Here is a 26279-nt window from a genome sequence, read left to right as displayed (position 1 = left end):
ACATGAACTTGCACATGGCTCTATCTCAAGCATAGACAGAATATAAGAAGTGGACGTAGTCACCATGGCGTCACCCATTGGTTTGTAGCCTGCCGATTTAAAGCCACTCGTTTACATTTTTCGGCTGTCGCCCTTCTGTGTTTTTGCAACCAGAAGTGACACAAGAGGGTTAGGCGACCAAAATGTCCGCTTGGCATAACTTTCACGAACTGAAAACACACTGTGAAAGAGTTGAGAAAGAGACGAAAACACGGACAACTTCCAGACTCGACAAAACCATTGTAGGGACCTGTCAATCACAGTAGCCCCGCCCTAAAGCATACCCTGCTTTATGGTCTGTTTGACTCTAAATGGAGCATCATTTACTAAATGAACATCATGCTGTATTGAAGAAGACTTGAAACTAGAGATTGAGACCATAAACTCATGTTTACAATGTTTACTGAGGGAATAAATCAAGAGAGAAGTAGAGTCATTTTCTCATAGACTTCTATACAACCAGAGGAGTCGCCCCCTGATGGTCAGTAGAGAGAATGCAGGTTTAAGACACTTCAGCATTGTCTTCACTTTTTGCTGTTCTTCTGTCATTCTTTACCTCGCCTACTAAACTGTGATTGTTCGATTGTGTCTCTAAATGGCCGAAAACAACCGTCAATAATCACGTAAGACGTTTATGAATCAGTGAGGCCGACAGTCCGAACTGTTCTCTCACACATAACACAATCTGTTCTTTTATGCTTTATGTTGTACGTAAGTCTCTGAATTAGACATGAGTGTGTTTGCCAATTTGAATAAGCGATGATGACAGACGCACCGGGTGTTTTATTGTTATAACACTGCCCTTTATAAAGTGAATTTCAATAAATGGTGGAAATGGAAATGCTTTCAAAAAGAAACGTTTAAAGAGGGCAATTAGAGATGGACTGGGATGTGAGTCATGGTATCAGTAGCATCAAAACTATATTGCTGCAACATTGTTCAACTCTTGACAAACAACTCAAAGAAACGTCAGAGCGTCGGGGGGGAAACAGACGGGAGAAAAACAGCACAATGCATGACTGCCAAGACAGACCTGAGATCAGCTTCATATCAGGTTGATCAACTGAAAGGATTCCAGCTACTGACATACTTTCTGCTATCAAGGGGCTTTTCCTTATACCTCGACATGAATATTTCATCAACATCATAGAATGAAAACATGCGTAGCCGCGTATAGCTCGGCTGCTTTTGTCCAATATTTAATTTACTTCTTTCACTGCTTTTAATTTAATGTTAATGTTTATGTTTTAATGAGATGTAGAACTTCCTGTAAGTCGCTTTGGATAAAAGGGTCTGCTAAATGACTGTAATGTAATGTAATGTAATGTAATGTAATGTAGAACGAAGACACAACATCGGCCCACATTTTGCCTCGGAAGTAAATCAGTTGAAGTATTTTCTGCTCCTATCACTACCTACAGAGGACAAAGGTCTGATTTATCACAGAGTTTTGATGGATGATTCAGTCTTATCCCTTTATAACATAAGAAAATTAAACTCTTATGAAGTCGTGACTGTGTTTTGACTCTCATAACCATGGAAACATGAAGAAAATTGGATTTAAGAAAGCTAAAGAAGTCTTGAAGTAGGTCAGTGTTATGGCAATGCCGAAATCTGGTGTCTATGAGAGCTGAAGGCTGGAATCAAAGGGGTTTGAGTATTAAACTGGCAGCAGTGATAGTCAGGACCTAAGCCTCTTCCTCCTGAGCCTATAAAAACCCCTGGAGAGCTTTATTAAAGGCTATTTTTTCTGTCAGGGAATAAACTTAGGATATATGTAATTGTGAACATTCTAATCTATTCAACACTAACTACGTATCCCAGCAGCCGATCCGTTAGATGTGATAAACTGCTGCTGGTGTTTTAGACGCAAAAACCCGTCATCATCAAACATGATAACGACGTGTCGAAAAATGAAGACATCCTCTGTGTTTTTGTTTTTTTTCCTTTCCTCATTTCCAGATGTTTCCCCGCAATCAAACACCCAGAGGCAAGACTGTCACACAAACACAGTGCAGGCCCATTACGTGGACCACTCATGCAGTGCACCCCCCCACCACCCAAATCGACTTTGTGAAGCCAGCGGCCGGTTAGGGGCGGAGCCGACAGATCTCCAATCAGTACAAAGACGTTTTCTATTGATCCGGCTCGATCGGTGGCGACAGATTCAACCCATTCACAACTCTGGCTTTATCTATGGATTCCTCTCCACCCGGCTCTGACCTACATAACGATGACGAGTTAACACAACTTCAGAGGACACGTCTGCTCTCATCCTGTCTCCTCACCCGTTACCTCACCCTTCCCTCCTCTCCTTCCTAGCGGTGTGGAAATGCCACGTTTATGCTTACAAGATTAATTCAAAAGTGTCTGTAAATGAGAGACTTATTTTGCTTTTGTAGCTGCGGGGCTCTTCTTTTTCCCCCGCCGTAGACGATTAGTGTTGTGCATCGTTTGCATTTATTTTATTTTTTTTTAGTTGCCCACTGTTGCAATTTTACGGTGGAGTCATTGCTGCTACATTTAGGGGGATAATCAGCGTTTGTCCTGGAGCGCAGAAGTCCGTCTCTCCATTTTCGTTTTTCTAATTTATATATGTATATTTTTATATTTGTGGTGCGACAGACGTTAACGTACGAGGTCAGAGTGCTTGAGCTTATTTCACGCACTCACGGCGATGAGAATTAACACAAGAGTAACTGACTGTCGCCCCGAGTGAATGAAGTCTATTAGACGTGTAGTGTGGGAGCACACACACACACACACACACACACACACACACACACACACACACACACACACACACACACACACACACACTGGTGGAAAAACAAACTTGGAAGGACCTTGTGATTCCTTTTCATGCAGGGCCTCGAAATAGACTCGTATCCATGGCGATCTGCTAGTTCATGTACCTTTTAATGTCATGAAAGCATGTATTCAGATGTTCCATGTGTTTGTCTGAGAAAAAGGATACAGACCATTAAAATTATAATATAACTAATCTACTATATTTAATTATGCAGTATACTGTAAGGCTGTTTTGATGGTTCGAAAAAAGGGAAATAAAAGATTTAATTTTGCAGCACAAACACGTTGCAGTTTTCCTTTTTAAACTTACTGAGAGGATCTCATCTGATCTCAATCTGGTGCATAATTAGCACTTGATTTGTGTTTTCTCCCAATTTATTCTTCCCTTTTTATCATCAGAAGCTTCATCTGAGCCGCTGACTCTGAATAAGGAGCCTGTTTATTGGAAAAAGAGGTGATAAGTGTTTGCAGCAGGATACATAACTATGTTGCTTGGGGACATCGAAACAGAGAAACTGTGGTTTAAACCAATAATTTAATCAAACCAAAAAAGAAAATGGTTACTTTTAAAGGGGAAAAAATAGAAAAACAAAGTAACAGTACCTTCAAAAAGTGTTTCAGACATTAATATTAAAATATTAAACAACAGATATGGACTAGAAACTGTTTGATCAAACATAAAACAGGTTAATTTGATAAGCGTTTCAAACTCAAGTTAAGGTAAGTTGTTTTACAGCATTAATTTAGATTCAACTCGTTGCAGAAATAACAAACCTAAACTCGCTCCAGTAGAAGCTGTCATCTGCCACTTGTTCCCATCATCCCTCCGTCGCTGCAGACCCACAGCTCTGACCTCAATCATAACGACTGTTCTCACTTCCCCGTCGCAGTTTGACTCCTTGACCTCTCGCTGTTGCTCTTCAGAGCAAATTAGTCGGCGACACCGACACAAGCCTCCACTTTGACCCAGAACAACCTGACACTTCTGGCTGCTTTGTCACGAGCTGAAAGCACAACGTCATCCACCTTTTCTACTTAACTCTATTTTCCTTCCGTTTTCTAATCATAAACCAAAACTGTGTCGTTCTCTTCACGCTACAGAAATATTCAGTAAGTAATCCGGACGTTTCCAGACATTTGGTATTTCGTTGTGCACTGAAGCAACTTCTTCCATCCAGCAGTGACTTGAAATGAGTTTGTTGTTTGATGCTTTATATGCAACAGGGAGCAAAAGATTCGATCATCGAATCACTCAGTCAGTGGAAACAAAATAAATACACAAAAGACCTTCCGCTTCAGAAATTATGAAATAAATAGAAAAGAATAGAAGAGCCTCACAATTGACAACAACTATATGGACACTTTTTGCAATTTTTTTTATGGTATGCACTTGCACTGGGAAAGATCCATTTTGTTGTGCAGAGTTTTATTTATTTCCTAATTTAATGAATTAGTTTCTTGACTTGAATTAGTATAGACAATTGATAGGTTTAAAGGTGCAGTGTGTAGTTTTTGGCGCCATCTAGTGGCGAGGTTCCAGATTGCAAACAACTGAAACTTCCCAGGTGCAAAGCGTGTAGATTAACTACGGTGACGCTAAATGTCCCTCTGCAGGGACAGTGTTTGGTTTGTCTGTTCTGGGCGACTTTAAAAAAACAACACATTCTCCTCCCAACTCCTCACATGCCAACGCTTTCTCCGACTCCTTTCTACTGCACTTTTACAGTAACACCATACAAAAACCAGTAAGGTAGGTTTGTGAAAAAACCTGCAAAGTTGGGCAAACTATAAGTACGTAAACTAAGTACAAGTATAGAAAACATGTATGTGTTGTAGATGGGTTTACATTGTACTAAACCCTGATGTTTCCGATAGAGATGCCTAAGGGGAGTCTTGAGCGTTGGTGTCAGACGTTGAAGGCCGTGAAAAAAGCCGCTTATTTGATGACCTCTATAGATACATGGTTGCCGACTTCGGAAAGAGGACTCGCTCTGAATGTAGAGATAAACAGCTCATTCTAACGTAACCAAAACACTATGTTTCTTACATTCAGGTGATTAAACACTAAAGAAAACATACTTTTTAATAGGGCTGCCCCTTCTTTTTTGGTTGTTTTGGTCTTAGTCGACTTTGATTCCTTCATCCTTAATGGGATAGCCCTACTTATTGATATTATACTGTTCCTTTAATTATTCTTTGCCCACTAGTTTGATGGTTTTTAACCTTCCGAGGTAGCAGATAATAGACACTTCCTTATTCTTGCAGAGAAATGGTGTCAAATCTAGCTTGACTTCCTGTAAATCTATCACTATAGATATCTGTTAAATACATTAAGTGTTTCAGGTATCCACCATCAACGCCTCGAAATGCAACAGCTGTCTAATTAAGAAATCACACCAGAAGAAGGTTTACATCTTGCTCAGGTCTTACTTTAGCACCTCTAACAAAAAGCACCTCCTCTACGTCAGTGTGGTTCTCCTCCACCTCCTGCAGCACAGCAGCGTTGATTGGCAGTTTGCTTCCCTCCATGAGGGAGCTGCGTGACGCCAAACCGGAAGGACAACAGAGCGAGGAAGGTTTGCTTTCAACACCGAAAAACCCATCTTTGAGGTGAAAACATCATCGTTTCTACTTTAATGCTACTCCGTCAGATATTATGTGATTGAATGTGATCTGATTTAAGCAAATATAGTTGTGAGGCGATAAAGAAGCAATGGAGGCTGTGAATTCTGGCGAAAATGTGGCTGTTTGTAGCAAACTGAAAATACTGAGATGGGCAGCAGAGGAGAAGATCAGGCCGCAGGAGAGCGGTTCCAGAAATGTCTATTGACGTTTTGATTTTTTTCCGTGACCCCGGGTTATCGCTGCAATACAGTGTTAGTGCTGTGAATTCAAGCTGACCACAGTTCACGACCCAAATTTTTCAGAGCCACATTTTCAGCCGGTGTTTTTTTATATTCTATATATTGTCCTACATTTGTGCAGACTGACGTGTATGATCTTCTTCTTTCTGTCACATGTGTCACACCGTCTCCTAAAGCAGCAGGTGGAATCAATCTCTTCAACAAGAGTGTGAAATTAAGGGCGTTGATAACGGGCAAGGTTTCTTATCCATAAAATGACTAATCCATGTACATTTACTGCATTGATTATGCTCCTGATTATCTCGTTGATACTGCAAATCTTGTGTATGTGATATCTTACTTAGTGGTAATTGGTGAGACTCTCGTATTTATATATGTTCGATGTCTTCTTTGTGAAGCGCTTGATGCTATGATGTAGTTATTGTTATCACCTGTCAGGCTAGTATGATGCTGTCTTTATCTTTGGACTTTACTGTGTGAGGTTTATTGTCATTCAAGCCAAAGCTGTCACTTCAGATACTATAACCCCCCAATTCACAATTACTTTTTTTTTGTTGTTGTTACTGCCTCTGGAAAGACACTTTACTTCTTGGACTCTTGTCGAAAGACTGCACAATCAGAGTGCAGTACACATCAATTTGCAATGGATACCGGCATTTAACGCTCATAAATGTCAAATTAAGTTCTACGATAGAAACAGAAGAAGGAAGGTGAATTTGTGAGGGACAATTAAGGCAATTTTCCCCTATTGTCAGGCATATGTTGACTATCTATCTTGATATCCTGTTACATGCATTTTTTATCTCTGAGCTCATACTTTCACTTTGATGGTGTTTGAACAGAAGAAGCTACACCGACCCAACTGTTCTTTCTGATTGCGGGGATATCAGCAATAACGATACTTTAACAAGTGATTTCCCCTGCAGACTAATTTGTGACATATATACGTGCATTAATCTTGTTTTGTCAACGCAGTCCTCAAAATGACGCGCTTCTCATGTTCCAATTAAAAAAGGTGACAGAGACACATCTGACACATCTCTGAAGTTTGTATACATAAAGTTCTCAAGATCTGTTTCTGTCAAAGTCAAACAGTCAACTTTCCAATTAATAAAAACACCTGTTTATCCTGCAGCATAGTGCAGAAGTTTCTATTCACATGACTCTACATGATATTATCAAGTATATGATGAAAAAGAAATGACTGTAGCTTTATTTGATATGAGATCCCTCCTGAGAATCTATGTGAGAATTTATAAGCAGTTGAGCTGGCGGGGGAAAGCTCACTCATATAAATAATCTATAGAGACGAGAGTCGTTGGTGAGAGCACCTGCTGATGTTCATCTGCTGCATAGAAAAGTGAAAGTAAAGCTGGAAAATGAAACTTATTTCTATGGCGTCAGTGGTCATGTGGCTCAGGAAGTAGAGTCACATGACCAGGTATACATGTGAATGTGAACAAAGAGGTGTCAAATACCGACGGCTGGTCAACACAGGAGTTTTGTCCAGGAGGTCGCTGTTCGTGTTAGTAAATAGAAGTTAATGTTAAAATGTTGTCTCGTGAGTCGGTAGAGTCTTCATACAGGAGTCATTAGACGCTCGTTAGTAAAGTGAGTCGATAGCCACTCGCTAGTCAGGTTGTTCTTTAGTTAATCACTAGTAATGGGAGTCGTTTATCACTCCCTAGACACATGAGTTGATAGTCACAGGACTCGTTAGTAATGTGAGTCATTAGTCACTCTTTAGTCAGGTGAGTCGTTAGTCACTGGCTAGTCAGTTGACTCGATAGAAAAATATGTCATTAGTCAGGTGAGTCGTTAGTCACTCGCTAGTCTGGTGACTCGTTAGTAATGTGAGTCATTATGCATCTGAGTCGTTAGTCCCGCGCTCGTCAGGTTGTTCTTTAGTTAATCACTAGTAAGGTGAGTCGTTTATCACTCCCTAGTCACGTGATTTGATAGTCACTCGCTAATCAGAGGACTCGTTAATAATGTGAGTCATTAGTCACGTGAGTCCATGGTCATTCTCTAGTCAGGTGAGTCGTTAGTCACTGGCTAGTCACGTAAATCGATAGTTACTTACTAGTCAGGTGACTCGATAGTAACGTGAGTCCTTAGTCACTCTTTAGTCAGGTGAGTCGTTAGTCACTGGCTATCAACATAAGTCATTAGTCACTCGCTAGTCACGTGATTAGAAAGTGATGTGAGTCGTTAGCACTGGCTAGTCACAAAACTTGCTAGTCACTTGACTCGTTAGTCATCTGAGTTATTAGTCAACCCTTAGTCATGTGACTCATGACCCTCACGTTGAGTCAATAGATATGTGAGTTGTTAGCCCCGTGAGTCGTGACTCCTTTGCTAGTAGCGTGAGTCGCTAGTCTCGTCAGTCTTTAGTCCAAGGCTGACGCTAGGAGGGCACTTTAGCGTAACGTCGGTATTTGACGCGTTGAGAGTGAAAATGTTTGCTTTGTGTTTGTTAATGTTGTCAAGGAGGTTTAATAAGAAGTGAAGAAAACATGTGGGTCATTTCAACTCTTCAAAAATGAATCTTCATCCACGCCGATCCTATTTTTTTGGCACAAATATAAAACCATTTAATCGGCATTGACGGTCTGACCTGAGATCACATCTACTCTACTGTCTACAGAATATTGAGGTCACATTGAAAACCTTTGAAGTCACCCTCTTAAAAGTCTACATTTTGAATGACATGCAGAGAAAACTGGATGTGAACGAACCCCTCGACGTGTTACAGCTTGTAAATTGCTCTTGAAACTGAGGTCTGACATTCGCCGTTAGCTGATATAAAGACTTGTTTTTATATAAGAGCTACTCTGTTCTCACCTGGAGGATCATAACACGATTGGCTTCTCAGGAGGCGAAGCCCGTCGTGGTCATGTGGTCATTATACCTCCCAGGCCACACACACACACACACCCAAGAGAGTGTGCAAATAACAACCGCTGCGACCCCTCTTTGACAGTGCTTTATAGCAGAGAGAAGATGAAGAGTTGAAGAGGTCACTCGTTCCCCGAGGGAGATTGCATTTCAGCGTTCAAGGCCCTCCTCTCATTCCATTACCAATAAGAACAAAAGTATGACAAATCAAAGTAATCCCAGCCAGGCAAGGTAAACCACCCATCCAAAAACTCTGTGAAGTTGCAACAGATTGCAGTAAAAAAAAAAGAAACGCATATGAAGCCGAGAACGAGATCTTGAAATGTGAAGCTGAGCTGTGGACATGACAGGTTCTTCACGCTGGAAATGAAAGCTATCTGTTTGTGTGGAGGCTACCGGAGTGGGATTGACAGAGAAAGACAAGAAACCGCGGCTGAATCGTCCCATCGGCAAACAGATCCCATCATCCAGATAGAGAGGACTGACAGCAATGATGGGATGAGAAAGCGCTGCCATGCAGGGATGATAAGGAGGAGGAGGAGGAGGAGGAGGAGGAGGAGGAGGAGGAGGCAGAGGAAGGTGAAGAATCCCAGCGTTGTGATTAAGGAGTCTACACACAACCCAAGCTCCAAATAGGAGGAAGCTTAACACAGAAAAACAAAGCAGCGTACACCCACGCTTGGGAGTACTGTACAGGGAACAGAAAAAGCCTGGACTCACCCACACAGAGGGCTTTGTTACACATGATCTAAATGCATGACCTGTCTCTTTCTCACCCCATCCATAACCCTGCTCACTCCACTCACATTGCTCTGGCTGCACATACCAGAGCTCCCTCCAAAGAAGATTTAGGAGAGGAAAAAAAATGATGCAAAAGTCAAACAAACACCTTTTCAAAACTTGCACACACATTTTGAAAACTATCCCTTTTTACTGGAAGGAAAGAGTAGAGTGTATGATCGGTTTTCTAGTAACCTCTAACACACTTTAACTGGAAAGTTAAGAGGAAGTAACGAATGAATGAATTTGAACACATCCTACAATACATTGAAAAAATACTAGAACCAATCACTCAAAAGAATCCAAAATGTCTTTGTTGTTCTAAATACTTGAATACTAGACTGAGTCTTGTGTTAACAGCTGTTAATACAAATGTGAAATGTGGCAAGACTGAAAGGAACATGAAATACAATAACATGTCACTGTAAAATAACAATAATACAGGACTCACCCAGAAGAGGAGGTTGAAGAAGACCATTCCGTATCGCAGGGCCATCATGCAACCCTCTGCCATCCTGCAGCGCCGCAGTTCTAGGAGGAAGATGAAGGAGAGGTCCAGGTAAAACACCACATACTTCTTCCCCTGTGCGTAACGCCCCTTGGATGTCTGCGGCCCTTTGGTCGTGTGGAAGCCGAACGCGAACGGCGGCCGCTTGTACTCGAACTCCCCGCTGAACCGGTGGAACCCGGAGGTGAACGGCGGGGAGTCGGGCTTGCTGTCCAGGGATGGACTGCGCCTGTACGGGGTCTCATCCGTGCTGGAGCGTCTCATTGTGGACGCCGGAGGAGCCTTTGGAGAGTCTTGGGACCAGAAGTTATTCCACTGAGTGATGGATGGACTTTGGAGATGTTTTTCTCCAGTTTGACACACAAATAGTTACAAACCCCTATCAAACCCCTGGAGAGGCTGATTTAACCCCCCTCTAAAGGTGTGATCAGACCTGATCTGATTTAATCTGTGCGTCCATTCACGTCCTCTCTTTAATCCTACAATTCCACTCTATTCAGAAGGGGATTTTGTGCCATAATCCTGCTGCAACACTGTGCGTAATTCCGTGTGTTTAGGACATAATCCCAACACACACACACACACATCTGCACATCCCTCTCAGGAATCACTCAGGTGAGATAACCTGTTCTCTGCAGGTTCAATCTGGCACAACGACCTCTCCAGATCCTCGGTGCGTCGGTGCCAAAAAGAGGAAAAACGACCCAGAAAAAAACCTCCCTACCTGGTTCTCATGAGAGACTCCTGAGCAGGTACTCTCTCTCTCTCTCTCTCTCTCTCTCTCTCTCTCTCTCTCTCTCTCTCTCTAATGGCACCCCTGATCCAGCCAATCAACTCCTGCACTCCTCAATGGCACATCCAGTGCGCATGGAAAGCTTTGCGCATCGCAGTGTGAGTGTTTTTGGGCATGCAGGTTTTTTGAAGCTGCCTTTTTTTTTTTTTTTTTTTTTTTTTTTTTTTAGCTGACATGCATAGAAAATAGGAAATGAGAGAGAAAGATGGGTGTTATGGATGTGTGAAGAAGGTAGAAAAGATGATGGATGAAAGGATGAATAAGGCGCGTCAGAGGACCATACTTTGGCTTCTTTAATCTCTCCCTCTTTCTGCTCTTGTGTCTGCCTCCAACTTGTCCTTTTTGTCTCCTAAAAGTATCTAGAGGTTACTCTTCCTCACACATCCAGCAATTCTCCTCCTCCTCACTCTCCTCTCTGCGCTGTCGGCGGTTCATTCATTCCCAGACTCTCCTCATCAGCGAGGCAAAGTGTGCGTCCTCCCTCCTCCAACCCCCTCTCCCACTCCTCTCTCTCTCCCTCCAGTCCTCCACTACCAGTTATTTTATCTCCTCCCTCTTCTCTTAAGTGGGCAATGAGAGCAAGGTGTCCACAGGGGTCATGGCACGAAGAGGAGAGAGAAGAAGGATGAGCGCCTCAGTTTCCTCGGAGAAGCGTAAAAAGAAAAGACTGCAGTGTTTGAGAGGTAGTCCGGTGTCTCTGCCTGGATCTCCCTCCCCTCTCCTCTCCTCTCCTCTCCTCTCCTCTTCTCTCTCTCTCTCTCTCTTTTGCTCTCTCCTCCCTCCTCCCCCTTTTCTTTTTCCTCACAAGCGCCGATGCTCTCCCTTTCTCAAACACTCCATCCCTCCTCGCTAAACCTGAAAAAAGGCAGGAGCAGTCATTCATATTCTGACCACACCCTCATGAGGGAGAAACAGCCAATCAGGGTCTTGCGACTCCCATCCTCCCTCATGCACATTTAACCAAATAACATTCACACACACACACACACACATGGATGTACATGCAACACACAGGACCTGGTGTGATGTTAAAATACCAGAAGTCTGCTGCACTGGTGCTCCATCCTCCTCCTCCTCCTCCTCCTCCTCTTCATCCTCCTCCTCCTGCCTCATTCCACATGCAGAGGTTGTTCTTGTGCACAACCCAGGCTGCTCTCTCCACACTCGGCTTCAGTCATGTTTCTCTCTCCCTGTGGACCTGGACTTGGGTCATGCTGCATCCATGATGGCGCACTTAAAACAACTCGACTCAAAAGTGTGTCACTGTTTTCAGGAAGCGCACACTGCTGCCGACATTCTGACAAACAATTGAACGCCTGCTCTCCTCAACCTGGTGGTCACCTGGGGTCAGTGGATTTCTGAGTCCACGGGGAGGTTTCTGGGCTGCAGAGGTTCTGAGTTTGTTCATGGAGGCGTCAAGTATTTAATGGATTTCTGTTTTTGTCGGCTGCATGTGTTTTTGTCAGACTGCGGAGGAAGAAGCCTAAGAGAGTGAATGTGACAGACTGACTGACTGACATGGTTGGAAATAGCACGCATGACCAACTCATCACATACTGACACTCAGTCAGAACCCTTTGGCGTCACTTTCTAACACGCTGAGTAGCCCAGCACGTCAAACTATGACACGTAAATAACGGTGGGAATCCGAACAAAACTATTTGCTTAGGTTTAAGCAGCAAAATACACTTAGTTTGGTTTAGTATAAAATAATCATGGTTGAGCTTAAAATCAGTGGCAACTTGCGGCTTTGAAAAGTAAAGCCAATGCTAAAATGCCTTAATCTTGCATTCTCTCTAATGTCCACCAGGGGGCGACTCCTCTGGTTGTATAGAAGTCTATGAGAAAATGACTCTACTTCTCTCTTGATTTATTCCCTCAGTAAACATTGTAAACATGAGTTTATGGTCTCAATCTCTAGTTTCAAGTCTTCTTCAATACAGCATGATGTTCATTTAGTAAATGATGCTCCATTTAGAGTCAAACAGACCATAAAGCAGAGTATGCTTTAGGGCGGGGCTACTGTGATTGACAGGTCTCTTCCACGTGGCTGTCAGTGTTTTTGTCTTACAACTCTAACCCTTTCACAGTGTTTTCACTTCATAAAGTTAATTGTAACATGTTGGTCTTCTTAGATCCACCCTATTGTGTCACTTCTGGTTGCAAAAAACCAAGATGGCGACGGACAAAACCCTGAACTCAAGGCTTCAAAAAAGTCCGCAAACCAATTGGGGACGTCACGACATCTATACAGTTTTTGAGGTTAATTAGCAAAAAGAACTTAGCCTATGAGTTAACGCCACCATAAACTAGCAAATAGCATGGTTTTATAAACTAGGTGTCCATCGAAATGGACCACAAATTTAAACCAAATAAACCAAAAGATCATGTCAATTAATGTGTTTTCATCCACTTTCATTATACAGATTCATTTTCCAGTCAGGTGTCATTATGTAAAGCGTGTTATGAATATGATATTTAAGTTTGTTTCATGAAGTAATATGAGAAACGTTAACGTCTCTTCATCGCTCCACACAAATGTGACGTCCTGGGCTGCCACTCATCTCTACAGTGAATCTTCATATAAGTCAAGCTTTATTTTTTTTCGATTGCACTTTGTCTCATTTGGCTTTGAGCTTTATTAAACCAACTTTTCAACCTCAGCTAATTGTTAAAGCATTTATTATCTTTTTATCTTTTTTTTTTATTTCCATGTTTCCGCCCAGATGCTTTATATCACATGTTACATCTGATCCACGTTCCAGCAAAGTGTCTGTAGCTGCAATTAAAGCAATAAAGGTTTCACAAAGAACAGCTGTTTCCTCTACAAACATATTTTCTCCCCTCATACGGAGCATGCCTTTTCATACATAATGCATATTGTTGAATCCCGATACATACATACACATATTCATACCATGTGGTTTATTCCACTTATATGTCCATTACATGCCGGTAATCGGTGCGATCTACCATCATGTTCATGAAACATACAGTCTGAACTGATGAATGAAGCAGGAGGCTCATTAAATGGCATTAACATGGAGCAAAACACCTTCCTGCTAATCATTAATGTAATCCCCAAAAACCTGACACATCCACCGCCACACACAGCGCATCTCTACCACTGAATCACACACACACACACACACACACACACACACACACACACACACACACACACACACACACACACACACACACACACACACAGTAAGCGTAAAGTGGCGCCCTGCGGGTGGTGACAGCTTTGATGTCCTCAGCCTGCACAAATATACAGAAAGCCATATAAAAAAAGGGTGGGTTTGCTGCAGGAAGGAAACATGATCCACAACATGATGAAAGACATCATCTTGTTAAGAACGAAGGTTTTATTGGCCTCATATTAAAGTACTTCTGATGTAAAGGGGGATGTAAATGGACTGACGTGCTCAGTCAGATACATAAAGTGCGCTGCGCTGCTCTCTGGTCTCATAAACCGGAGCCTGGCTGGCTTTCCTTTTTGTTTAAAGCTGCAATATGAGCCTCCTATGAATATCTCCACTAAATGACAAAAAACAGGCTACGAGGATAACGGCGTCGGCACAGAGCGGCATTGTGAGCGTACGACAATGGCTTCTCCACAACACTGGCAAATGATTTAGAGCTGTTTGCCTGGTAGATTTTTCCGCTTATGCAACTGCAATCATTTCAGTTCATGTTTTTAATGTGATGCTATTTTGGGCAAGTGAAAATGATCAGACTTTACTGTTTCAGGGCAACCAGTGATTTCTCTCCTTGGACGTGATTAGGAGGCTGTAAATCAATGGTTAGGTCGTCCCGATGCATCAAAACATCTGTTATGTCTATGCATGATGTTTACAGGTATGCAGAAGGCAAAAACTTCTTATCTCGAGCTTTTTGTTTTGCAACGTCTCAAATTAATGTTTCTTATAGTGATATTGATATAACAGTTGAAACCACATAGTGATCACGTCTATACGGGTCGAATTGATCTCTATATATGTGGATGACTATTATAACCATATATTTGGGGTTTTATTTCTTACGCAGATCATCCAATTGTCTTTTGTATATTTCGCTTTTTGGCTGCCAGCTCTTTTAACCTTTCCCTCAACAAGTAAGAATTCCTATGTGCTGGAAGCATCGGTAGCATTTTCATTCAGTGTTGTTTTTCCCGCCAATCCAAAGATGCACTTTATGGTTTCCTCTACTGACCAGAATATCAAACTAAACAAGCTCAGTAATAGTAGTCGGTCTGGTCTATATTTGACTCTAAATGGAGCATAATTTACTAAATGAACATCATGCTGTATTGAAGAAGACTTGAAACTAGAGATTGAGACCATAAACTCATGTTTACAATGTTTACTGAGGGAATAAATCAAGAGAGAAGTAGAGTCATTTTCTCATAGACTTCTATACAACCAGAGGAGTCGCCCCCTAATGGCACAAGAGTAACCATCACACGAAGCATTTATTTAGGCTTCAAGTGTATTTTTTTCAAAGATAAGTGTGTAAGCATGAGGTTGATGACCGATTAAAAACCCACGGAATAACAGTTTTTGGCCGCAGCCAGATTTGTGTGTATTTCTGTTAGCTGTTAGCAGCGGCAACTTGGCTGCTTGTGTACTGGTAGTTCTGTTAGCTGTTAGCTCATAGCCAAAAACATTGTCCAAAAGAGAGAAGTACTTGAGCATGCAGCCATAACTAGACACCCAAAGTATTATGCAGTTTGCAGCAGCAGAATGCAAAATTAGCCATGGACAGACACATAGATGCACACACAAACTAATTCAAACACACACACGCAGCATAATATCATAATCTCCTGGCATAAATGATAATAAACTGCACCTTAAAACTCTCCCAAACCACCTGAAAGAGTTGTTTTACTGTAAGTTTGCACAAAATCTTTTAGCGGTACTAGTGTTTGATAATTTGCCAGGCAGAGTTGCCGTCAAGATGCCACTTTCCAAAAACACAGCTTCGTGTGAGGCACATAAGCCGAGTGAAAGCACATTTTCACAACAGCATGACGCCAACTATCAGTGAGAAATCAGAGCCATGAAGATGAATATCAACAGCTCTGATGGGAAATAAACATGTTTTACTCAACCGAGCTGACTCGTGAGGGATTTAAGAGTCGCATCGCTGACAAAATTGAGATTTATGCACAATAAAACGAAAGAAAGATGAATCAAGACACCAACAAAGTGTTTTGTATAGACATAAACCAGCATTGCAGAATTAATAATGAAAGAAAAAACCAAATAAAACACTAAATAAATGAAGTAAAGGATTCTCGTGAAAAAGGTAATATAATAAAATCATTATAAAATAGAATTGTTTTGGAATAACAGCATATGAAATCTATTGTGAGGCTGTCAGTCTCTTCAAAACACAATGGAATTATAAAGCAAAGGCTTCGAGTTACAATCTTTTTGCCTGTCAAATATTATAAAACCTCGAAATATTTAGATATAATGTTGATGCACAGTGACAACAGAACAGAAAAGAAAAGCGTATCCTCAGGCTGTGAGACTCCTGAATTCATCCTCCACCATATAATGAAGTTTTGTTTGTCCTGTGTGTATTTTTTGTGGCAAAAATGTGATTACGAAATACATTTCGTTGTGAAACCCTGTTGTGTAAGAACAGCAAATGAACCTTGTAACCTGAATGTGGTGTATTCACTGCTGTGTGACCTCCACTGAGTTTACCTGAAGGAAAATTAAACTTTGCAAGCTTCACAGATATATTGTGCTGAGTACTGCTGGCATAGTGATAGACTGGCTGCACAAGCATAGCATGCACACCTTGGGACATGAACCCTGGTCTCCTTGGTGCAAGTCATGAGTTTGTTTGACCTATTTATCTCCTCTCCCTCACACCATAAGTGTCCTCTCTCTTTTTACAGAAGTAGTAGCATCTTCTTGCAGTCACAATAGACTTCATGACGTACAAATGATATGCAAAAAGCCAGACATGTGTTCTTATTGCACGCAATATTAATAACAAATTGTCCTGAAATGGTGAGAGTGGGCTGGTTTTCCTTTACTTAGAGTTACTTTGAGGATTTTTTAATTCCTAAGTTATAATCACGATGCCTCTATATGGCCTTTATAAGTAAACGAGACCATCAGAGAGAAGATTGTCTGTTTCTATATGGTTATTCTTAAAGCTCGTTATCGGTGCCACCGGGTCGGAATCTGGAGAAATCAGATGATACGTCCACCAAATTCTATTGGTCGATTTCTATTTAGGAGCTTTAAGTAAAATTTTGATTTACTTTAAGAGGAGTATTTTTTTACTAAATTATCTGAATACTTCTTCCACCACTGTAATCATAAATGTCTGTATCAAATGTCATGGCAATTTGACCTAAAAGTTGATATATTTGGGTTTTGGTCCAATGAACTGATTCACAGACTGACATTTTAGTTTAGATTGAGATTCAGACTGCTCTTCAGGTCAGACTGCACTTATATCACTCACAGGGTAACAATGTACAACTACAACCTGGCGTTGTTATCAAGCAGCTAAAATTGTAAATTATACATGAATTTTGAAAAGAATAAACTCACACATTAAGCGTCATTAATGAATAATAGAAATCCACAAAGCCTGAGATTGAAAAATAAATGAGTCACACCTAGGTCATCATTAGTGTGACTGCATGTGGTGACTTAATGCCTTTTGTACGTTATGATTAAGCATTAATTAAAGCTGTTAACTAAGAGATTTAATTAATATATGAATATATGAATGAAACATGAGTTTATGGTCTCAATCTCTAGTTTCAAGTCTTCTTCAATACAGCATGATGTTCATTTAGTAAATGATGCTCCATTTAGAGTCAAACAGACCATAAAGCGGAGTATGCTTTAGGGCGGGGCTACTGTGATTGACAGGTCTCTTCCACGTGGCTGTCAGTGTTTTTGTCTTACAACTCTAACCCTTTCACAGTGTTTTCACTTCATAAAGTTAATTGAAACATGTTGGTCTTCTTAGATCCACACATTAAGCGTCATTAATGAATAATAGAAATCCACAAAGCCTGAGATTGAAAAATAAATGAGTCACACCTAGGTCATCATTAGTGTGACTGCATGTGGTGACTTAATGCCTTTTGTACGTTATGATTAAGCATTAATTAAAGCTGTTAACTAAGAGATTTAATTAATATATGAATTCAACAAGGGGATTTTAACACCAGTGGACACAAAACAATTAAGTAACCGTGAAAGCATGTGAGCCAACCTATTGTTCATCCAGCATGTGTTTGTGTGCATGAGCCAAGTGATGTCTGCAGTTGTGCGACACAACACGGTGAAATGTAATTAGGCTTTACCCCACGCTCAGAGCCAAACAGATACGCTGCACATGCAAAGAGATGAGATGTGGGCGGCAGAAAAAAGAATGGATCCACGCCTACCTACGCTTCTTTATTGTGTAGAAGAAGAAAATGAAGACAAGTGTGTATCAAGGCAAAGGAAATAGTACAGCTGTTGGCTTCAATCAGACGGCAACCTCCGGTTCTGAAAAGGGAAGCCAATGCTGAAGTGTCTTAAAACTTGCATTCTCTCTAGTGTCCATCAGGGGGCGACTCCTCTGGTTGTATAGAAGTCTATGAGAAAATGACTCTACTTCTCTCTTGATTTATTCCCTCAGTAAACATTGTAAACATGAGTTTATGGTCTCAATCTCTAGTTTCAAGTCTTCTTCAATACAGCATGATGTTCATTTAGTAAATGATGCTCCATTTAGAGTCAAACAGACCATAAAGCAGGGGATGCTTTAGGGCGGGGCTACCTTTTGATTGACAGGTCGCTACCACGTTGTTGTCCGGTCTGGGAGTTGTCAGTGTTTTTGTTTTACAACTGTAACTCTTTCACAGTGTTTGAAGGTTAATTGTAACATTTTAGTCGCCTTAAACTGTCTTACTTAGTTTGGTTAGCTTAGCTCCACAATTCGTGTCAATTCTGGTTGCAAAAAAACAAGATGGCGACGGCTGAAAAACCAAACCAACTCGTTATTATGAATCCCATTGCTCTTCTTGGCATCATTGCAAAAGATGAGAAAAGATTGCAAAAGTACCAGCCTGCTCTCACCAATGGGTTTAATGAATTTAAGGACAGTTTGTGGGTCATTTTGCGCGCAATGAAAATACCTTTCTTGCTTTTTGCGTTTCATTTGTACCCCATGAAGTCTGTTCTGACTGCAAGTATATGTTACTGAATGAGGGCACTAATGGTGTGACGGAGTGGAGGTGGATGAGGGTCAGACAAACTCAGGACTTGCAACCAGGAGACCAGCGTTCATTTCCCAAAGGGCATGTAATGCTTGCGCATCAAGCAATGTGCTCACCTCGAGGTCAAAGCGTAACCTTAGCCCAAAAAAAAGATAATAATTACGCGATGCCGACGGCCAAAATGTCGAACTCGAGGCTTCAAAACGGCAGACCAGCAACCAATAGATCTTCTTGAAAACAGTCCATGGTTAAAAAAAAGGATAAACAAGCACCTTTTACTTGTTTTAGTGCTGACAGCCTGAAGGTAAATTACCCATCATTCGGGGAAGGTGAGCTGAGGAAATTGAACTTTAATTATTTATAAAAAAAAAATGTATACCACAGGCTTCCTCCACAGAAAGAAAACTAATTGGGCTTAAAGTTGTTAACAGCAGATATGTGTCTCCTCGTGTTCTCAAAGGAGACAACAGGAGTAACAATGAACGATCCTCAATAAAGACCTTACATGAGCATAATTTCCATGCATATTTAAAGAAGGCCTGTCAACTTGTGATTACAATACAAACATGCCTGCTATGAAATATTAAGAACAGAAACCTGAGCCTGTGGAAGCAGCCTCAGAGGCTCTTAAGGTGTTGACATGTTTGAACATAGACACATTTTTCTACCATTACTTTCTCCTGAAATGTTTTTTTCCTGATTACATTTTTTAATTAAAAAAAGATTTTCCTTGTTTTTATTATCTTTATACACTTTTGGTTGCATTGTATGCAGAAATGATGCTACATAATAATGATAATAATAATAATTATTATTATCATTATTATTACTACTATCATCATAACACAAATACTACTATTTATATAATTATAAGAATAACAATAGTAATAATAATAATTGTTGTTATTATTATTAACATTATTGTTGGTAATATATATATATACATTGTATGCATGAATTGTTTTATACATATAAAGATTATTTATTTATTTATTGTTATTATTAATATTATTATTATTTTAATAAAGACAATACTACTACTATTTCTACAATAATACTGATAATATTAATAAAAACAGCAATTAAATATACTGTTTCTTTTTCTTTTTTTTAAATATGAATACATTATATGCATGCAGAGTACTTAGTAAGACTACGGGAGGCAGACAAACACTGTTAACCAGGCTTTGACTTTAATTTTGAATCACTATCAAAAAAATGTAGCTCAATCAGTTAATCAAGATAGTACTAAGGAGCAGCATTTAGAGGTTTGGTAATCAGCAGCATGGTTCACAAAATCGCTCCAAAGAGGTCAAATCATCTGTGACCAAAGTGCTGCTGCTGTCAGAAAAAAACTTTTTAACAAGATTTTAATTTGCCAGTAGAGCAGAAAATCACAACAAAATGTGAGAAACAACAGCTGCATCAACAAAGAGAAACAGCTGTAACAAAACAATACTTGCAGCCCCCTGCTGGCCATTAGGAAGAATGCAAGTTTAAGGCACTTTAGCTCGGTTTCACTTTTTGGAAACGGAGGTTGACGTACCAGGTTAATCCACCTGATCTCATGTAAGAGCATATAAATATGTGCGTAATTACGCATTTTAGGCTTTTTTGGCGTCAGATTCTTCCCAAAGCTGTTACTCTGACATGGCAGCAGTTAGGTTAAGGAAACAAAACCACTTGAGGTTGAGGGAAAACATCACGGTAGGGCTTAAAATAAGTACGTTAACTGATGTAAAACAAGGCACAAACATCACTAACGTTACATCAACACCTTGGAACACAAACACAAGTCTTTTTTTGTTTGACCCATCCACCTTCCCTCCTGAATAGCGTAAAAAATAACACTCAAAAAACAAGAATGGCTTTGTAATTGCACGTTAAATGACTAACAAATTATCATTCATACGGCATTTGATGAGAGTAGGCTGGGTTAATGGATAATACATTAATATGTCACTCTGTGTGTGAATAATGGTGGCAGGCTGATTAACACATCCAGGCTGTTAAGAAGATAAAACTGCAGATGACTTCCATTATTTACACCTTGCGGCTCTCTCATTAGTCCGGCCCATGCGACATAGTAACCGATGGCCGATTGAACAACCGGTATCTCTGACTCAATCATGTTTTTTCTTTCACTTCCACAAATTGACGAGGAAATTGCATCCAGGTGCAGCATTTGTCAGCCTCTGACTGCCGACGTGTCTGGGGAAATCTTTCAAACCAAGCACAGAACGGCAATTCCCACCTATTAATATCTCCATCTATCTTCATTCATATATCTCTGTCAATTCATCAGGCATTTCTTTTTATTCCGGGTGTCAGCCACTTTCACGGCCGATTCCTGATCTTTTCTCTGCACACCTCTGAGCAGCCAGAGAAGAAGAAAAAACCAGTAACCTGCAAACATGATGCATGCATACAGTACGTGTCACATCTGACATTTGCATTCCGCCGCTAATCCCTCCGAGCTGGAAGGTTATTACCCCGCTTGCCAGTCAAACAGGGCCCAATAAGAGATGAATATGCTTCTCTGTGTGGACTGGTATTTATGGACATGAAGGAGAAAATATCCCCTGTGGGTGGAGAGGAAGCAGCGGGGGGTTTCTGTAAATACATCCATGTTATGGACACAAACACGCGTCTCACATTATGTAAAAACATACATGCATGAACGACCACCCCCACTGTGTGGACTCGAGACGGGTAGTTGTTATGCATACAGTACATGACTCCCACTCCAAGATTATACTCCTTTATAAAAAGAAGAAAACATCTATTCACAACACAAAATCCCTATTTTACAGAACTTATCCAACTTATTTACCGATAAAAACTGAGAAAACTGTACAATTTTGAAATGCTTACTTCACAAGCGTTTCCTCAAACGCTGTATCAAAATGGTTTTGGAGCAAAAAAGGAAATTATATCAATCTCATTTCAACGCCACACACACACGCAAATCTGATTTGCGAGGCCCGACTAACACACACGTCTTTAAATCTGAGACGAATATCAAATCAAACGCTTTAAATTAGATTTAAAAAAAAAAAAGAAAAACACTTTTAAGACCCGAAATGCATGAAATGTCTGAACCCGAACCGTCCCATTTGCGTCACTCATTATACTACGAGCTAGTACACGTACTCTTTAAGTGCTTAAAACCACCATGTGCGTGAATGTCCAATCATCGGGTATTCAGAAAGTATTTTCACTAATCAGTATCTTTGATTAGCAGACGTGCTCTCATCTTTGAATGGTTCTGAAAGTGTAATGAGATGCGATGAGTTTCTTTATGTGGAGAGATTGAGCATTTTCATTTATCCGAATGTGTGTATGAGACACTAATAATTTACTGTTTAATTTGAGTATATAGAATTAAACAGGCGCTGCATTTCAAATAAATCCCCCGCTTCGTTTTTTACAGTCGGCCACACACAGAAACACACACACACACACACACACACACACACACACGGAGGCATCATGTCCGCCCTCATTCGCTGCATTAAGAGGGTATCACATCAAAACATATGTGCAACACAACACAGAAATGAAATCCCAGAGAGAGTAATCTCATCAGAGGTGTGTTCAGAAAGGTGGATGTGTGCACGCAGAACCTTCCTTGATCCAGGAGACAGAAAGCACCAGGGAGATAACCAGAGATAAAGTCCCCCGGAGCACACATGAAACAACTCGGATCAAGAAGTATCAGTCAGTGCACGAGTGTGTGTTTGTGTTAGGATGTGTGTTTGTGGGAGATCTTTCCTCGAGGACCTCGGCCCTCGGTGTTCTGCTGAGGCTGTCGATAGTGTTGGAAACACAGATACAGTAGAGCCTGCAGCGGGAGTCCCGAGGGCATCCAGCAGTGTTGTCATCTAACCTGACAGCCTGCATAGGCGCCGAGCTGCTAACGTCTGCTAACGTTACAATCACGTCATGTGTCACGCATGCAATTCTTTTCTGTCATGTGCTGCAGGGTCCCCTCTGCAACTGCGGCTGTTATTAAAAAAACGCACAAGGCTGAAATGGATTGAGCACAACGAGAAGCACCAGAAAAGCAATGTTTTAATGAATCCCATTTGTGGTAATGTTTTTCTTTGTGGGGTGCTGGAATCAAGGTCCTGAACTGCACAAGCTTAAAAAAACCTGTTTGTTCGATTGTTTGTGTTTCTATGGTGACGTTACACAAGCAGCCGAATCATGACGTCTAATCCTCATTGTGGAGAAAAAACACAAAAAGTTAAATAGCAAAATAGAGGAGACAAAGTGTTGTTTGTTGTTCACATGTGGTCTGTAGTGAAATTGGATCATCTGACCTGACAAGTTCTATATTCAGATTGAGAAATTATTAGAGAAGGTGACCACCTTTTTGTCCATCTTGAGTAAAAAACATCACTTTTCTCAGAGCTTTCAGCCAAACTATCTCTATGACAATTGAGCAAACTTGAGTTATTGTTTTTTTTATTATATCGATAGTGATACAGTTGTCTGTCATGATATAATAAAATACAATGTTGGGTTTCAAAAGTAACACATTTGTCCTAAAGCACATATAGATACTGTATTTTATATTCTGTGCTGGCTGAGTGGATTGTGTTGTTTCTGCGTCTTAGAAAAAGAATTAGAGTAGAGCAGATATTTTCATAGAATCAACGTAGCAGGATGGTCAGAGCGGCGGACATTTTTAGGTGTACTGTTGCCATTGCGACCGTTGTAGCGGGCTAACTTCTTTGTGAACTAAACTAACTCAGAAAGTCACAGACTCATTGAGGTGAGGTTTTACAGTAACAACTATCCACACAATCTCATCACAGCCATAGAATGTATGAAATATGGACGTAGTCTCCGTGCCATCGCCATCTTTGCAGTTACTACACGGCCTAACTCTAAAAAATGGTCAAAGAGGTGGATTGTGGGTGGAGCTGAGGCGGCCAGAGGATGCAAAAGAGCAGACAGCTAACAGCAAGCGACCTTACAACACCCACCTGTCACTCAAAGGAGGCCACGCCCTCAATTATCCCTAACTTTATGCCTTAATATTATATAGAAGTTATACAAACATTCACCTATGAGTGAGTGACAAACGACTCATGTGACTAATGACACATACAACTTTCTCGACTAACGTCTGACATGACAGAATATCAAAGTAAGTGAAACCAATGCTGAAGTCCCTTTAAAGCTGCATTCTCTCTGCTGTCCACCAGGGGGCGACTCCTCTGGTTGTATAGAAGTCTATGAGAAAATGACTCTACTTCTCTCTTGATTTATTCCCTCAGTAAACATTGTAAACATGAGTTTATGGTCTCAATCTCTAGTTTCAAGTCTTCTTCAATACAGCATGATGTTCATTTAGTAAATGATGCTCCATTTAGAGTCAAACAGACCATAAAGTAGGGTATGATTTAGGGCGGGGCTACTGTGATTGAAAAGATTGCCACCCTACCAAAGCCGTAAACAACGTCTCTACTTCACTCCTCTGCAGTCCACAATTGGTCACGTCCGTTCACTGGTTGCAAAAAAACAAGATGACAATGACAGAAATACCAAACTTGAGGCTTCAAAGCTGCATTTCACAAACCAATAGCTGTTGTCACGACGACTATGTCTACTTCTTATACACAGCCTATGATTTTATCATGCGTGGTTAACGTTAAATCTACTGACTGGTGATCCAAGTGACTAGCGATGATAAGCGTGTTGCATGACTAGCAACACAAACGACTCACATGTCAAAATGTCATTGTTAACCTTAAGTTTTTGCACGGGACACAAACAGTGGTCTCCTGGATGAAAGTCCTGTGTTTGTTTGACTCTTCCACCTACAGACGCTAAACACTTCCTCAGTGTGTCGTCTTCAGACATAGAAGAGCACCGACCCAATTGCAGTGTTTGACGCACTGGGAGTGAGCACGACTTGGTGGCGTCGCTATCTGAACCAAATGCCAAAGCTAACGTTAGTACGCTTGTATACAACCTGTTTAGACTCACAAATAAAACAGGTAAAATGTAAAAAAATCTATATAAAACTTGGTAAAATGCTGTTTTGCATCGATGTAAAGTGTGAAAATGTACAATGCATCTCACAAAAATAACACAATGTACCTGATATTACGAAATATTATAGCTGGTGTTGGTTAGCTTAGCATAATTACATATTATATGTCATTATATTATACAATAATAATATGTATTTACATTGCATGGACAATAATGTTAAATGTATGGGTTTTTTTTCCTATTGGCAGCAATTTAACAGTAACTAAGATCATTAATACTAGTACTTATACTAGTATTACTTGCTTGCTCCACTATATATGTTATAATATGTGTCTATAATAGGGATAGTGATAGGAAGCGGGAGTCTTATATCCTTTTTTCACTTAGATACCACCCTTGGAAGAGCTGCTGATCTGCTCCAATGTATCATGGGTCAGGTGGTTAACAGGGTTCAGTGGTGCGTAGAAAATAACTGGCTCACTGAGAGAAATAAAGTGTTTGATCATCAAATGTGTGCAAATGTATTTTCCGGATGTAAATTACATGTTTCACTGAACAGGATCATGTTTTCTTCAAAGGAGGTGTCTACAAAGTACCAAGCAGTTGATGTGTTCTGCTGTATCGTATTTCCTTCAACTAAAACATGATTATGAGAAGAAAAAAAAACAGCTCATCAAACAGGATTTCATATCTACCTCCTACATCATGAAAAATGTACATGTATTTTGATGACATTGAGGACACATTGGACGTCTCCGTAGCTTATTATCAACACGACTGTTAGCTGAGACAGGAATGTTTGGATCATAATGTGGTAGGAGGCGTTATTAGTGCATGAAAATGAATCGAATCACAACAAACACAACTTTGACTGAAGTTCTGTTTTTTTCAAAGAAAAATAACTTCTTTGTTAAGACAATATGAAAACGATGAGACATCCTGCATGTTACTCAAACTCATACCAACAAAAAAAGCTAAAGCTGACAATTTAGAAATGTTATGTTTAATGTTCCTTTAATTAGTCGCTCAACTTTACATATTTTCAGTGCAGCTTTCATGAAGGTTTTTCTAAAGATTCTTTCTAAAAGAAAAAATTAAGATTCAATAGAAGTAAACCTTTTTTATTAAATAAAATAGTGTTTTTCCTTCACATTAAAGAAAGACCAACAAAGTTCCTCCTGTTATTCATCTCCTGACCCCCTAAAAATGTTTTTTGTGTGACTGAAAACACTGGTCTTTGGTGCAGAGTAATCAGCTATGTAAGGCTTTGACTAGACAGGCAATACTTGTTTTTTGTTTTAGTCTTTTCAGCAGTTTACAACC

The 26279-nt window shown here is 40.4% G+C and overlaps 1 protein-coding gene across 3 annotated transcripts in view; it reads right to left on the bottom strand.

The window, feature by feature from the left end:
- tspan4a (tetraspanin 4a) overlaps positions 1-26279 on the bottom strand; it is a 146704-nt gene that overhangs the window by 103805 nt on the left and 16620 nt on the right. For 2 of the 3 annotated variants that reach the window (XM_054614669.1, XM_054614670.1), the window contains exon 2: positions 9844-9923. In XM_054614669.1, the coding sequence (XP_054470644.1) occupies positions 9844-9906 (63 nt within the window). In that variant the 5' untranslated portion in view covers positions 9907-9923. Of the gene's footprint in view, positions 1-9843; positions 10165-26279 lie in introns of those variants that run through there. The other variant, XM_054614662.1, reaches the window with a different exon arrangement.

This window comes from Anoplopoma fimbria, chromosome 2 (assembly GCF_027596085.1).
Source record: "Anoplopoma fimbria isolate UVic2021 breed Golden Eagle Sablefish chromosome 2, Afim_UVic_2022, whole genome shotgun sequence".
Classification (NCBI taxonomy): domain Eukaryota; kingdom Metazoa; phylum Chordata; class Actinopteri; order Perciformes; family Anoplopomatidae; genus Anoplopoma; species Anoplopoma fimbria.
This window is presented reverse-complemented; position numbering and strand designations above follow the sequence as displayed.